This window comes from Lissotriton helveticus, chromosome 5_1 (assembly GCF_964261635.1).
Source record: "Lissotriton helveticus chromosome 5_1, aLisHel1.1, whole genome shotgun sequence".
Lineage (NCBI taxonomy): Eukaryota > Metazoa > Chordata > Amphibia > Caudata > Salamandridae > Lissotriton > Lissotriton helveticus.
Genome location: NC_136065.1, coordinates 1,956,478,267 through 1,956,493,910, shown reverse-complemented (window position 1 = coordinate 1,956,493,910; position 15,644 = coordinate 1,956,478,267). Strand labels below are relative to the sequence as shown.

At 45.7% G+C, this 15,644-nt stretch overlaps 1 protein-coding gene across 1 annotated transcript in view; it reads left to right on the top strand.

Annotated features, from left to right (window-relative positions):
• PIP4K2B (phosphatidylinositol-5-phosphate 4-kinase type 2 beta) overlaps window positions 1–15,644 on the top strand; it is a 551,068-nt gene that overhangs the window by 408,106 nt on the left and 127,318 nt on the right. Inside the window, exon 6 of the mRNA XM_078645621.1 lies at window positions 14,907–14,945. Coding sequence (XP_078501747.1) covers window positions 14,907–14,945 — 39 coding nt within the window. The remainder of the gene's footprint in view (window positions 1–14,906; window positions 14,946–15,644) is intronic.

The following is a 15,644-nucleotide window of genomic DNA, read 5'->3' as shown; positions in this document are numbered from 1 at the left end:
TGAGACAAACAGCTGGCTGGGCACTGCTGTCAGTTGGATCCCACAGCTACGTACCCAGCACTTATCGATGACTGCTGAGTCTGTGTACTCTCTGGGTCCCTGCCTATGCCACGTGAAGTGAACTAGCAGCAAAAGTGATAAAGAATGTCACTATTTATCTGACCATCGTGCGGGAGGGGGCTTGGTTTTTTGAGACTTGACCATCGTGTCTGTGTCAGCAGAGGTCTGCCTAAAGACACGTCTCAGTATGCGTCATGGAGGTGTTCTGGAATATATAATCATAGCATGTAGTGCCCAAAACAAGCTGATTTCTTTCTATGTGTCCCGTTGATGGGTTAACCCATTTGGAGTCATTTGATCGACCCGAGAGGATGAAGGGTTGAGCTCATACTACTGCGATTCTCAGTATGTATACTTTTAAAAAGGTTTAAAGTGCAGCTTGTATGTCTGCAGAATTCTTTTCTTGCTCCGCATTGACGGTTCTTTCACAGATTAATACTTGGAAGGTGCTTAAGATTGCTTTTTCAGAGCTACCTGGTTTTCGTTACTGAAGCCGCCACACGCCTGCTGCAAAATCAACTGTGACTGCCCTTGAAGCTACAGGAAAATTCTTTCCATTATCTACGCCGTGAACGCGGCACTCTGACAGCTCCTAATTAAAATGAATGGACTGCCGTGCGCGAAAGGTAAATGTTAAACGCACGCATGATACATGCAATGCAATGGTGAACGCGCTCGCACCATCTGGATTGCATTACACGGGCACTCTGACAGCTCGTAATTAAGATTAATCACTCTGCCGTGCTCGTTCTCGCACAGAATATGCCACATCGGGCACGCGTAAATTACTTATAGCCTATCACGTCAACGCTACTAAATACACAGCACAGCGAAGACGAATCACTAGGCAGATGCCATTAAAAACTACGGAATGTGCCAGCCGGACCCCTTTCTGCATTTTTTTTTTTAACACATAAGAGCTCGGAAGCTCCGCCTCCACTTCGTGGTGGCTTAGGCCCGAGCCCTAAAAAAGCAGCCTCCGAAGCACTGTATGCTAATTCGATCAGGGGTCAAACTGCTACCACTGCGTGAATTCTTAGGGTTCCTGTCCCAGACATTTGTCAGGGAACTACGTGGGTGTTCCTCCATATATTCATCTATGACAATCGGGTTCACCAAGAGGGGCATTTTGCCCACTCGTTACTGCAGGATTATCTGATTTCAGTCCATTCACAGACCCACCTTCGTATAGGTATTGCTTTAGTATCTATTCAAATGGTAAGGAATCTCCAGCTAGAAGTCTTTATCAGACGAACATGGTAATGATCTTTCTGGTTGACAGACTGTCTAACCGCAGATTCCTTACCGACACAACACTCCTCCTAGTTCTGTCATTGGACTCCATCCATTAACAAGATCACAAGTTTAGGAATCTGCACACACACTCCAATTGGCTTATCTGAAATAAACAGTTTAGTGTTAGATTCCTTACCTTAGAATATCCCCAGGCATCAGACTGGATCTGGAAAGTTTTCGTCAGCAGTACCCCAGCGCTTCGCTAGGCGTCGTCTGCGGATCCGCATCCGGCGTCGTGATCGCTTTTCGTCACGAGTGGAGCTGCGGTCTGTTGTATGCCTTACCGCCTACACCACTTCTGCCCAGAGTGCCGAAGATCAGGCGAGACTGGGCCCAAGTCATCCTTGTGGCTCCGGACTGGGCACGAAGATACTGGTATCTCCAGCTACTCAGCATGTCAGTCGATCCCCCGATTTGTCTGCCTCTTCAGGAGGACCTTCTGTCGCAGCGGCAGGGGACGGTGCTCCACCAAAACCTGTCCAGTCTCCACCTCCGTGCATGGAGATTGAGCGGCGACAGTTGAGGCCATTTGACTTGCCTCCTGAAGTTTGGGATGTGATTCTGGCAGCCAGGCTTCCCTCCACAAAAACGGTATACGCCTGCAGGTAGAACAAATTTGTGGCATGGTGCACAGCTGTGGATCCACTCACTGGCCCCCTTTCAGAGGTTCTCCTCTTCCTTCTTTCTCTTGCCCAGCAGGGCTCTGCTCTGGGCACTATCAAGGGCTACCTCTCGGCCATTTCAGCCTTATCAAGGCTTCCTGATCAGCCTTCTCTTTTCAAGTCCCCTGTTGTAAATAGATTCTTGACAGGCATCACACACATGTTCCCTCCTGTTCCCTTCGTGATGCCTCAGTGGGACTTGAATCTTGTTCTAACGTATCTCATGTGCGCTCCTTTTGAGCCACTTCATAACTGTCCTCTTCATCTTCTGACTCTTAAGACTGCATTCCTGGTTGCCATCACCTCTGCCAGGAGAGTGAGTGAGCTCCAGGCTCTATCTTCTTAACCTCCTTTCCTCTCTGTCCATCCGGACAAGGTTGTTCTAAGAACTCGTCCTTCTTTCCTGCCCAAGGTGGTCACACCCTTTCATATCGGGCACTCCATCACCTTGCCCACCTTCTATTTTTTTTGTTTGAATATATTTTATTGGTTTATGTAAACAGTTGGTTGATACATAGATATACAATGCCAAAATAAAAGGATAGGGAGTATTTCACGTACATTTGCACATAAAAGAGTTACGAGGTATCCCAATGGCAGCACTCATCAAAACAGTTGCTACATGTATCAAGTCTCTAATTAGAAAGGCTACGCCAACGTTAATAGACAACCTAACTGCAATGGGTGTAATAGCTTTCTGCACGCGTGGCGATGTGACCTTAGGGCATTGTGGAGTAAAGTTCAGTGGGAGATGGCTTGTACTTGCGGCTCTGTTTCGTGTTTACCTAATTCCTGCACCTTGCCCACCTTCTATCCGCCTCCGCATCCCTCGAAAGAGGAAGAGAGGCTCCACCGTCTGGACCCAAAACGTGCGCTCTCGTTCTATCTGGACCGCACACGCCAGTTCCGGGTGGACGACCAGCTCTTCTTCGGTTACTTGGGCGCAAAGAAGGGACGGGCGGTGCACAAGCGGGCCATCTCTCCGTGGGTCGTCTTGTGTATCAAGGTTTGTTACTCCTTGGCAAAAAAGGAGGCTCCAGTTGGGCTGCACGCCCATTCCACTCGGGCCACGGCAGCTACTACTGCCCTGCGTCGGGGAGTCCCCTTGCAGGACATCTGCCAGGCAGCTACGTGGGCCTCGCTGCACACGTTTGCTAGACACTACTGCCTGGACAGCCAAGTCCGGAGAGATGGCTTTTTCAGCCATTCCGTTCTCCAGGACTTTCTGGTGTGATCTTGGTTCGAAGACCCACCACCGGGGTTGGTATTGCTGGGGTATCTATTATAAGGTAAGGAATCTAACACTAACCTGTTTCTTTTAGATGCACAAGTTACTTACCTTCGGTAACGATATATCTGTAAGAAACAGTAGTTAGTGTTAGATTCCTTACCGCCCCACCCATCCTCACCTTTCTGCGAACCGATATCTAGGGTTAAGGACATCTCTTTCAGGGCCCTAGTTTCATGGAACCAGTGTCGATTTCTATCATGGCTCTGCGTTCCTTACGCGGAAAGCTATGTACAGAACTGACGTCAGCGCGCGAGGGCAGCGTCTAGGTACTCTGAAGTCATCCTGGCGATCACGATGCCGGATGCAGAGCCACAGACGACTCCTAGCGACGCGCAGGGGTACTGCTGACGAAAACTTTCCGGATCCAGTCTGATGCCTGGGGATATTGTAAGGTAAGGAGTCTAACACTAACTACTGTTTCTTACAGATATATTGTTACCGAAGGTAAGTAACTTGTGCTTCGGGCTTTTAGCACAAAAAGTATTGAAAGCAATTGACATCCTCGCGTAGGAGTGTTCGGCGCCTGTAGAGGCTCTATATGTCATTTCTGGAGTGGAGCAGCATCACTGCGGAGCTGCATGCCGCCACATTCCGGTGCACAGGCGATCTGCTGAAAAGCTTCCAGATACAGTCTGATCCTGGGGATATACAAAAGCTGCGTAATCTGCAGCTAGGCTCTACCAGATAGAGCATTGCTGAAGGTATGTAACTTGTTCTTCAAGCTTCTTCCTGCTCACAGTTACTGCAGTCTGTCCAGTGCTCTCTCTGTCCCTATATATGCCCCCTCTAAACAGTGGTCTACAGCATAGCCTTCAGAAACTGGTTTGGCACAGAAGGACATTTTGATCAAGGTATAATTCATTTTTATTCATCAGGATTTAGTCTGCTATGTACTAGTCATGGAAACTTTCCTCTATCTCCTTGTTCCTCTTTTTGATTCTCTATTTAATCCCATGTCTTTCAGGAGGCATTAATTCACAGTGTTTTAGTCTTTCCTTTGACGTAGCTGGATCACTTGTTATTATTTTTTAAATGTATTTTCCCTACGGCCAATGTTGCTTGTTTAATTATTCTTAGTCCTGCGCTTAGATGTAATCCTTCTGTAAATATAATACAGAATTCTGCAGCATTCGTCTTTCATTGATTTACCTGCTTGAATAATTTCCTGTTAAACTGAGAGTTTCACTGTAATATAACAGTATGGTCAAATTTGTTTGAACTACATTGAAAACATGTGATTTAATAGCCTCTTCACATCACTGGAAATAGACTGAAGGGGGTTCCTTTAAGGAGATCAGTGCAGGAACATAGGGTCACATATGTCAACCTATTTTGCATTCGCAAACCGTGTGAATCGCTAGATTTGACCATTTGTGAATGCAAAATAGCCTTTTAAGGTGTATGAAAAGCTTTGGCAGTACATTTCAGGTAAATAGAGAATCACAATTTGCGATTCTCTAAGCACATGGACCAAGCGTTTTCTAAAATGCAAAGTCTGCATTTAGGAAGTGCTATTACCATTGAATCCAAGTCAATGGTAACCATGTGCAATTTTTTAAAATGCACAAAAAAGCATTTTTTAAAGTGTCAGGTCTCGCGCACATGCCCCTAGAGTATTCGGTGCTTTAAGGGGGAGGTGGGGCTTAGGCTCCCAGGCTCCCTTGGTTTTGCATTACCTAATTTGCAATTACTAATTGGGTAATCACAAATTAGGTATGCAAAACCATTTACACCAGGTATGAGTGGAGTAGTATTACCTAATAGTGATTACCCAATTGCGATTGAGACTCTGTAGGAATCTGTATTAGGTAATCGATATTTTCCTACATATCATTTTGCTTCCTTAAATAGCGGGCACCTAAAATTCATTATTTAGGGAAGGCAGAATGGATTTTTGATACATCTGGCACAAACGTTTTTATGTTTTTTAACTAAGAACATTTTGTCTTATGGACACTCTTAGGTGATAATTTACATAATGTTTTAATATATTCCTATCAGGATGGCAGCATCAAAGTAAGTACTCTTTATACCCTGTTGCAAGCAGAAACTTCATAAATTATGCATCTAATCTATTTTATGTAGCCAATACTCCAGACCAAAGGTAGATTGCAAACCTTGTTCTTTCTCTATTAAAAGGTTCCTTGGCTACTGTGGCCCTATGGCTTTGGAGGTTGCTACATCAGGTGAGGAGGCTTCCCTGAAATAAAGAAACCCCTCAAGCAGCACTAGTAGAGAGAGAAGATTGATAGTGCAAGATCTTAAAAGTTAACACCTGTGAGAAGTTGGCCTGATATATAATGTTCACTATTCTAGTGAGCACTTTGTATCAGTCCAAACAACCCTTATTGATGATTGGTTGTAAGTCAACCTTATAGACCAGCTATCCTAGTAGCATGGATACGAGCAGTCTAAGGCTAAGACTCTAGAGGGCGTGTTAAGCCAGCTGTTTTACCATCACATTACCCCTTGAACACCAAGTGAAAGGACACCACACAAGTTGTTATGAAAATAAACAGATATTTATTTATAACAAGACTACCCTGAACTCTTTATGAGTCAGGGAGCTAAGCACATAACAAAACTCTTACGAAAATACCTTAAGTCGCACAATTTACACAAATGCCCTAGGGGCACGAAAAACCATATACACAGTAAGTGGAATGCGAACTGGCTAGCAGGTAAGTAATACTTTTCTAGACTTAGGAATCGCTAGGCCTACAATTCTAAACACTGGGATTAGATGCAGGAGGCCTGTGGACGTCGTGTGCAGAGTGGGAACTCTCACGCGTAAGGCGGGAAAAAGTCTATGGAGGCTAGCAGTTGCAAAGTTACTGTTCTTGGGCGAACCCGACTAGGTGGGTCGAAAACAAGAGTGGATCCGAACACTTAGGGTGTTGAACTATGCTGGAGCACCGGAGTACTCAGGTTACCTATCCCAGGGGCTGCGGCTGCATAGGGTTGAAGTTGCGTTGGAAACCCTCGTTGAAGATCCAGGAGCCTGAAGAAAGAGTTGCTGGCAGGCGGCCAGTGAAGAAAGTTCGGAGTGATCCAAGCCTGGATCAGGGAGGAAGAAACCTGTAAGCAGAGGGGACCAAGTTCTGAATCACTAGCCAGTGATTTGAGTGGGCACCAGGATGGCACCGGACGAAGTCACCTCAGCCAGGTGAGTGGGCGCTGCTGGGCTCTGCAGTCTCTCGGACCAGTAGGCGTTGTCGGCGACCAGGATGGAGGTGCGAGCTGTCCCACGAAGGTTCTTGCTGACGACGTCGCTGGACCCAGGATTGGGCAACAAGTCTTGGCAAATGCAAGGCCCACGCGGTGGACCTAAAATGGCGTCTTGAGTGGAGCAGGAGGGTCCAGGGTGCTCCTCTTTTGGAGGGGAGCAAGGGCTAGTCTGGAGCAACCAGACCAGCAGTGTTTGTCGTCGTGGAGCGTCGTGAGAGGGCCACTAGCCAACCGGCAAGCGACCTGGACAACGCGGTGAGCAGCAAAGAGCAGAAGGGCCCCACGCAGATCTCGTGGATGCAGGGGGGCTGAACTTCGGTGCTGGAGCTGCTCAGGGTCGGGGCTTCTCTTACCCCAAAGCACTCGGTCGAGGGTCACTCGGTGGTCGTGCTGGACAAGCGTCGTGCAGTTCTGAAGATGGCCGGTCCCTCGAGGTCTCGTCGCACCCACGGATCACAGCTGGGCTGATGATGTAGGTTGAGGTCAGAGGTGCCAGGGAAGCCGGTTCTCGTCGTGCTGGAGCAGTCTTGATCCGGAGGAGAGACTGGCAACAAACCGCGATGCTTGGTTGGTGCCTGCTGCTGCAGGGTGACTACTCCTTAGTCACAAGGGAGAATCTTGGGAAGAAGTCTTGAGTTCCTTTCGTGGAAAGTAGTTTAAGGATTCAAAGATGATCTGATTTGGAAGGGGGCCAGTTCCTACCTTTATCCTGCAAAAAGGGGCTGGCACGCGACTAAGTCCTGCCCTATGGGTGGGACTAGGAGGGGGGTGGTTACACCCCTCTCCTTTGGCGGGCTTTCCCCAGGCCAGGGGCTGGAGTGCCCCTGGAACTGGTTTCAGCCGGCCTATGCACAGTGAGCACCGGGGTGCCACTTGCAGTCACCTTCCTCTAAAGCCCTGCCTACCTAGGATACACAAAATCCTGTCTGGGACGGTGCTGGCACCGCCCCTGACAGGAAACCCTTTGTCCTTGCCTCCTGCTCTGGGAGGACTCCCAGCAGCAGGAGGGCAGACTTGTGTCTCGGTGGCAGCATCCATTTTGTGGAGCTAAGGCTATGTCTGACTTTAACCGGGGTTACAGGTTACATACATGTCGTGTCCCTCTAGAAGGGTGGAATGCTAACCCCGTCGCCAGAATTGGCATGGGGTTAGTATTCCAATTCGTATGACACCTTACTCGACATGTTTTGATAAAGCGATACCAGAGTTGGCATATAACCGCGAGGATTATAATGCACTTAAGAGTATATGGTATGCGATATCATGGAAACGGCTAAGGGATGGATCCCGCAGACGGGCTCAGCTCATGCCAGAGCACTATCTCACACGATTCCAAGCACTCTGCCTTCAGGATTGTCAAGGCCTGCCATAGGAGTGACTGATAGGAGATCTGTGTGTCCATTTTAGGGTTAGATATAGGTATACTATATCTAAAGCAAGGGGTGATTACACCACCTTGCCCCAGCTGTCAAGCAGCCAGTTGTGTCAGTTTTGGATGGCCAGCCAGGGGTGGCATAATACATGCTTCAGCCCCTGGTAGGCCCTGGGTACACCTATGCCCTGGGCACCTAAGGTACTCTGTACAGGGACTGATAAGGTGACTCAGTATCCAATTAGATATGTACCTAAGGTACATGGAATCCATTTTACAGAGAGAGCAGTAGGCCTGGGGTCCTGAATAGCAGGGCCCCAGGTCAACTAAGTCAGAAACCAGCAAAACACCAGGCAAAAAAGTTGGGGGCAACCATAGTCAGGGATCTACCTTCCTACAACACCATCTCCACAAAGTCTGACTAACAGTCAGTCACCCCCGCAAAGGGTTTTTTGAGATGCCTGTTGCAAAGAAAAGTGTTCCAGGAACTTATCAAACTTACAGCAGAAAATCTTGTTTGCTGACACACCTTCAATGACTCAACTTATCATTACCTGGCCAAATTGAGAACCATCACCATGCCAACACCATCTACGCCTCTATTCCTCAATGCTCTACATCTGAAGGTGCCTCTGTCAACAACCAGAGTTGCTACCCCATTGAGGATGACTCCACCGTCATTGAAACATTTGAACACATTGACAACAGCCTCACCGACGACACCATCTGATTACTGCACCAGACCAACCCTGAAACCATCAGCTTCACCATTAAAGCCTCTAAAACCTTGAGCACGATCTCCCCTGGTGCTGACAAGAAGCTTTTTGACACCATAGGGGAGTCCCAGGATGAGGGTTGTTTTGAAGCACCTAATAACCCTACTCAACTCCATATAGGGTGGCAAATATGATGAGAACCTACATGAACATCAGTCTTGAGGATACTCTAATGATGACAGTTGTAATGAGCAACAATGGATGTCAGACTTTGTTCAGGGGGCCACAGGGCTACATTCCCAACTGTGATGGTTGTGGTCATTTGCCACAGGTGACCTGAGGCCCATCCTACAAACTGGGCCAAGTACCACCCTTTCCACACTTGACTGTTTGTAGCAAGGGATAGCAGTTGCATGCTTCTCAAGTGCTCACTTCAGTGCTTATCTGAATGAAAAAAGGTACCGAAACATTCATTTAGTGGTTAAAACTCTTTCCACACTTTGGTTAAACTTTCCACTAGTACCTTCCCCACCGGTCAATGGTATTAGGCACAGGTACAGTCTTAACCGTTTGCCCTGTTTTTAATATGCAGCCCAATTCAGTAATTTATTGTTCCTTAATCTTAGTTTGCGGCTTAGACTTAATTCAATTGATGCTGCAGACCAGCATGCCTTTGTATCTCTTGGCCTTAGGAGCAGGCAAAGGCTGTTGGTGTACCTGCACATCGGTTTTGGTAGTCCTCTGTGGATGTGGTCACACCCTTCTCCCTCACATCTCTAACTCCTTGCTACTAGGCATGGCATCGGTTTCTCCAGAAGTTTACATTGCAGTGCTCAGTCAAGTTTTATTTGTGGTCTCCGGCCGAAGCTTTTCACTGCGATTATTGCCGGCATTTTCAGTCCCTCGGCCAATCTTGCTCTCTTCTCAGTGATGATGGAGTTCAACCACAGATGGCTATTGGGTGTTACAAGCTAAAGACACATTTGGTACAACTGTTTAGAGAGATGGGAGGGACTTTCCACAGGTATTTCTTGGTGCACTCTTCACTGGGAACACAAGGGCCTCTCCTCCTGCAGGGCCAGACACACTCCTTCCTTTCTAGGCAGGCAGACTCCTTTAATCACTTCTAACAGACCCTCTTCTCCGCCAGCAGAAATTGTTGCATTCAGGTGATGTTCTCTGACCTCTGGGAGACGGGCTGCTTCGCAGATACCAGACCAGTATACAATTCAGCTATTCGGAAAAGAAGCATAGTACTCACTTCCTTGGTAGGGAAGATCTTGGACTGAAATCAAGTGGTGTGGTTCAGATCTCCCTTCTACACACATTTTCCGGCCAGGGGATGTAGATCCACTTCAAGGCAGGTTTGGGGCATCATATAACTCTGCCCTCTCTGCAAGGACACACTGGATTTTTTTGCTGAACCTATTTTTGCTGGCTATGGAAATTCTTTTCACTGTACCTCTGCTAACCAGCCCTCCTTTCAATATGACGAAAGTGGCATACCCCTAATTAGCCTATTTAAATTACCTATAGCATATGGTACAGAGTATTCAGAGGGCCGAGAGACACAAAGGCAGGGCCTGTAAGTTAAATCTCACCAGTGGGCCACATCAACCATTGTGCCATCCAGTGCAGCGACAAGGCAAACATAACTACAGGCCTGTCTTGTGCAACACATCTATGCAAGTTTAAACTCTAAATTAGACCTATCAAAATAACCCTTTTGATAGGCCTAAACCGACCTTTTAAATATTAATAAGTTAACCATTAAGTAGGCTTTATTGCCTATAAGCAGGGTGTATGGTATTTAAAAGCAAGGCCTGTTAATTTTTAAAGATATGTCCTTACAGTGAAAAAAAGCCTTAAAAGCTATTTTCACTTTAGCAGGGTTGGCTGTTCCATAGGAAAGCATTGGGATACTATATTAAGTTAATGCATGGATCTCTGGCTAATTTATGGGACTTTAAAAAGTATTTATTACAAGCTCAATTAGCTGATTAAGTCGGACTTGCAATAAATATTTTGGAATGGGGCTTTTAGAAAGTTCTCTTTGGACTGCTTGAAATCCCTGGGAGCTAATTCTGAATTTCGGTCTTACACTTCTGCCAGCAAGTAATTAGCGCTTCAAGAACTCTGAATGAGATGTGAACTTGCTCCCAGGAGAAAGCAATAAGCTGAATGGCAGGGAGGACCCATCTGAACCTGACAAAGTAGGCAAGGTGGGGCTATGAGGATGCTTTTTGACTTATTCAAATCCTGCTTGAATGTCATATCTTGCCTGACAGGCCTTCTGGGTGTTTTTATATGACACTTGAGGCTTACCTCAAAGAGGCCTTGCATGTCACAGGCAAATGTTATGACAAATTCAATAGCGCACTAATTACCCGTGAAGGAGTCCAGGCACTTGAGCAGGTGTGTAGACATGTGGTCCCTGCAGGGATCTTTTAAGTGCCAGGACTTCAGTATCATGCAGAACTCAAGAAGTGAGGAGGAGGCACTGATGTGTTGAGGGAGGTCATTTCATGTTTTGGGTGCGATGTAGAAGAATAAGGGGCATCTTTTTCTGCTTTTGTGAATGCAGGGTGTGTGTGCAGGTGCATGTGAGGCATAGGGTAGATATCGGGCAGGCTGGTGAAAGTGTAAGCAGCTGTTCTGATATACTAGTTTAGCTCTGTTTATGGCATGTATGTGTGTGCGTGTGTGGAGTTTGAATTGGCTGAGCTTGTGGATGGAGAGCCAATGCAGCTTCCTCAGGGGCTGTGCAAGGTGGTTGTGCTGTGGGACGTCAATTATGAGTCTGCATGGTCTCCAATCTGTAGGAGTTGTCTGGAGATTCCGGTGTAGAGTGCGTTGCCATAGCTAAGCCTGCTTATGAGTGCTTGTATGACGGTTTGTCTGGTGTTCTGTATGAGCTACTTGAAGATCTTTTGTAGCATGCGCAGGCTGTGTAAGCAGGAGGTGCTCACATAGCTGACTAGTACCATTATGTTGAGTTTGTTGTCTAGAATGATCTACAGATTTCTTGCGTGGTCGATGGGTGTGAGTGTTGATCCTAGCTCCGATGGCCACCATGTTGAATTCCATGGGGGGAGGTCTTATTTCCGAAGACCAGTACTTCCATATTGTCAGAATTGAGATTTAGGCAGTTGGTTCACATGCATTGTGCTACCATCTTCATGCAGTTAGTTCTGGTTTTGGTTATTTGTTCATCAGGGAGAGGGTGAGTTGGGTGTCGTCGGTATATGAGATTATGGTGATGTCTTGGTGTCTGATGTTGGCTAGCGGTGTGATGTAGACATTTAAGAGGTTAGAGCTGAAGGATGATCCACAGGGGACTCCGCAGATCAAGTTCTTGGTCTCTGACGTCAAGAGGGCCCTTTGGGTTCATCACGTGAGGAAGAAGTAGATCTATTTGAGTGTGCTGCATCCTTGGATGCGAATATAGTGGATTCTTCTGAAGAGAGTGGTGTGAGAGCCCGTATTGAATGCTGCAGAGAGGTCGAGCAGGATGAGGGCCATGAGTTTTCTTCAGACCAGGATGGTCTAGATGTTGCTGGTGGCCGCGATGGGTGCTGTTTCGGTAGAGTGGTTCTTTCTGAATCCTGATTGGGTGTAGTCTAGCCGGTAGTGCATCTCAAGGTGGGTTGAGAGTTGTTAGCGAACACTTGGCCAAGGCCCTTCTTTTTTCCCCAAAGAGAGACCGGCCTCTGTTACAGTGGACCTCTTTTTGATTATTACAGTGTTTGCTGGGTTTACATATAACATTTGGGGCACACGTCGAAGGAGAAAGACAGGAAGCCAAAACCGTGCTTGGGTATCTCCTGTCTGGTTGCTGAAAACTCAGCGTTGTTCTACCAGACTTTTCTCTGATGTTGTTGGGTACAAGGACTGTCTCAAACTGAATTTTTGGTGTTGGATGTTGGAGTACATGAGGATTACCATTGTACACTCCCTCCTTCAGTAGTGTGGCAGATGCCTTTGGCCATCTTGAAAACGCCAAAAGGGGGTAGTGTTCGCTCACGGGAAACTTTAGCCCATTGGTTGAGGCATCCCCAGTGCTTATTCCCACTCACTAGCCTCTGTCAGGCATAAATGTGGCATCTTCAGGCATGCACTTCAGAAGACTCCTGGAACTGTGGAAGATCAGAATAGGAGTGAACGTGTTGTCTGAGATCTGATAAGAGCTTGGAAGACTGGACCTGTTCTCCCTGTATCACCGAGGACTCTACAAGAAGCAGATTTACATATCCGAATAAACCCCAGGCATTACAAGCACCTGCACTTCAAAGTAGCTGAATGCCCCTATCTATTTTAAGTGCGGACACTCTACCTCAAATCAGCGGCAAAGCATTTTACCAAGTATTTTGCCCCTGTAGTAGCATTTCTCAAACGGGAGATCAATGTTTCTTTTAGAGGGCTGACTAATCAAGGGTAAATCATCGCAGCTAATAAAGCCAGTCACAGACACACGTCTTAAACTGCTTCAGACTCTGGGCCTCACGCCCAACATTACCAAATATAATTTGAGGCATACAAGGTACATTCAGTTCCTAAGAGCAGAACTAGAGGTCTGTTGCTTCAGCTGCCCAGAAGATATTTATTACGTATCACGGCAACGGCTGGAATGGTGGCTAGTGCCTTACAACATGTTAAAGGGCTTGCCATTTCAGTCACAGCTAGCTCATTTTGTGATGCCAGCCGATACATCATTAGATGTTTGGTGAGTTCATCTACAGGATCTTGAAGTCAAAGATCATTGCTTGCAGAAGGAGAAGCAGCTTATTAACATAAACGCCCTGGAGCTCATGGTTGATAGATTAGGCCTTAACTTTTCTTCCAAGCCAAAGTTAAGCAACTCTTCAAAAGTGCTGAACAGACAATTCAGCAACTATATTCTGTATAATTAAACAGTGTGGTATCAAGTCCCTAGCTTGGCCATATGATTCAAAGCATCTAATGAATGGGGTCTTCAGTCACGTAATTTCTCTTAACAGCGGAGCATTTATCAGGATTGAGCATGGATGGATGTTCTCAGCAGAGTGGCGCATGTATATCGTGAATGGGCGTTGAACCAAGATCTAGTAAAATCCATCATCCGTAGCAAGCACCAGTGTTTGATTTGTTTGCAACAGTTCAGAACAAGAAATGCCAGTTGTGTGCAAGCCGTTGGTGGTACCCTGGCACAAGAAAAGGTACTTGCAATGTCATGGTCATCAGGAAAATCTAGAGGAAATTGTGCAGACTGATTCCTATGGTGCCATAATCGCCTTCCGGCACTTCTCTCCAGATTTTTTTCACAGTACAGGAGCTATTGACAGATTGAGTCCTGAATGCATGGTATTCTCTAATTTTACTCTCCCTTCAGACAGCTGGGATATACTTTACCTAGCCAGAGCGCCATAACCTGTAAGAACCTAACAAGCCAAAGAAGTTCTGCATTTGCTGCTTACCTCACAGCCTCTCAAAGTATATGTTCCTGTATGAGGTGATTCTCCCCCATCGAAACCCACAAAGTACCAGAACACAAACCTCTCCAGCATTGGTATCTCGTAGATTCATGTTTAACCATTCCTTTTCACAAGTCGTAGACTGTTAAGTTTATTGTTTCACATTTATGCTTTGAAAATCTGTTGGTTGGCCTCTGGGTGAGTAGAAATTGCTGTGCCTTCACCTGTTTGGTTGATCTTTTGGATCATTTATAATGCTGTAAAGTGGCTACTAAATGAAATGTTTTCAATTTATTTTTTAAAGACGTTTGACCTTACTTATATTGTAATGTTAGCAGAGGACTCCCAACATCATGACAGGGAATGATTCAAGTGTTATTATTCCATGTAAGATGCCAACAATGTAGAACTGCAGTTACAGGTAAGTAATTTATTTCTTAGATAAGTGTGAAGAGGCCTGAGGAGTACATGTACTGCAAGAGTGAGCTGACGACTTCATTTTTGTAACCTGACGTCCCCTTGAAATTTCATTATAAGCTCCACTGTAAACAGTATCACATTTGCTATATTATACAGTGCCCAATTCCCATAGGCCAAGTTGTAGTTGCCATTGTGCAGCGATAATAGTCTTGTAGTCTTATGGCAACTGCAATGAGCCCTCTGAAGAGGACCAGTATGCCTTTGTTGGATTAAGTTGTAAACGCGGCCTAAACTCTTAAGTGGGCTCTGGCAAAAAAAATTCAAAGTGATGCTATAGATTAACTACTTTCTGCTCTTGCTGCAAGTTCATTTTACTGCTTTTAAATAATTTATTTTCATTACTCTACTTAGGGCTCAACGGTTTCAAGAGAAGCCAGTGACAAGGAAAAGGTATGAAATAAACTATGATAAATGTATTGATTTATTTTAACAACAGATAGCATTTTGAACTGAAATGTGCATAAGACCAAGTTTACCTTCTGCTACATAGGACAATAGGTAATTCGTGTGCAGATATAGGAAATGAGGCAGATATAACTAGAAGGCATAAAACTGTTTGGAGTTTAAGAACAGAATGGAGAAACGTGCATTAGAAACACTGTAGAATATATTATATATATATATATATAAATAGAAAACAAAGATCAGCATATTTACATTGTGAGGCCCTTCCACACTAAGTATTTACTATGTGGCCTTCCGATTTCAAGAGAAGAGTTTAGTTTTGTTTTTAAAATCATGTAAAGTTGGACTGATCCTGATGTTCAGTGAGTGGGTTCAAGAAGGTAGGACCCAAATCCAGATTGCTTTGGTGCTGTCAGGTTGTGTTGGTTGGTAGTTCTTAAGTTGCCTGAGAGAATGCTTTGGGAAGTACTTTGGACCCTTTTAAGGTTTCGAACAGCAATGCTAGGAGTTTATAGAGGGTTATGTTTTTTGCAGGAAGCGTGCCAGCTTGATGTTGATAGAAATAGTATGTAGGATTGTTTTTGGAAAGAGTGAAAATTACTTTATAGGGAACGTTTAATGCTTCGTCAAAGTATGTATAATGAAGAAGGCCCACAAATATACTGTTGCAGTGGTCTAGTTCAC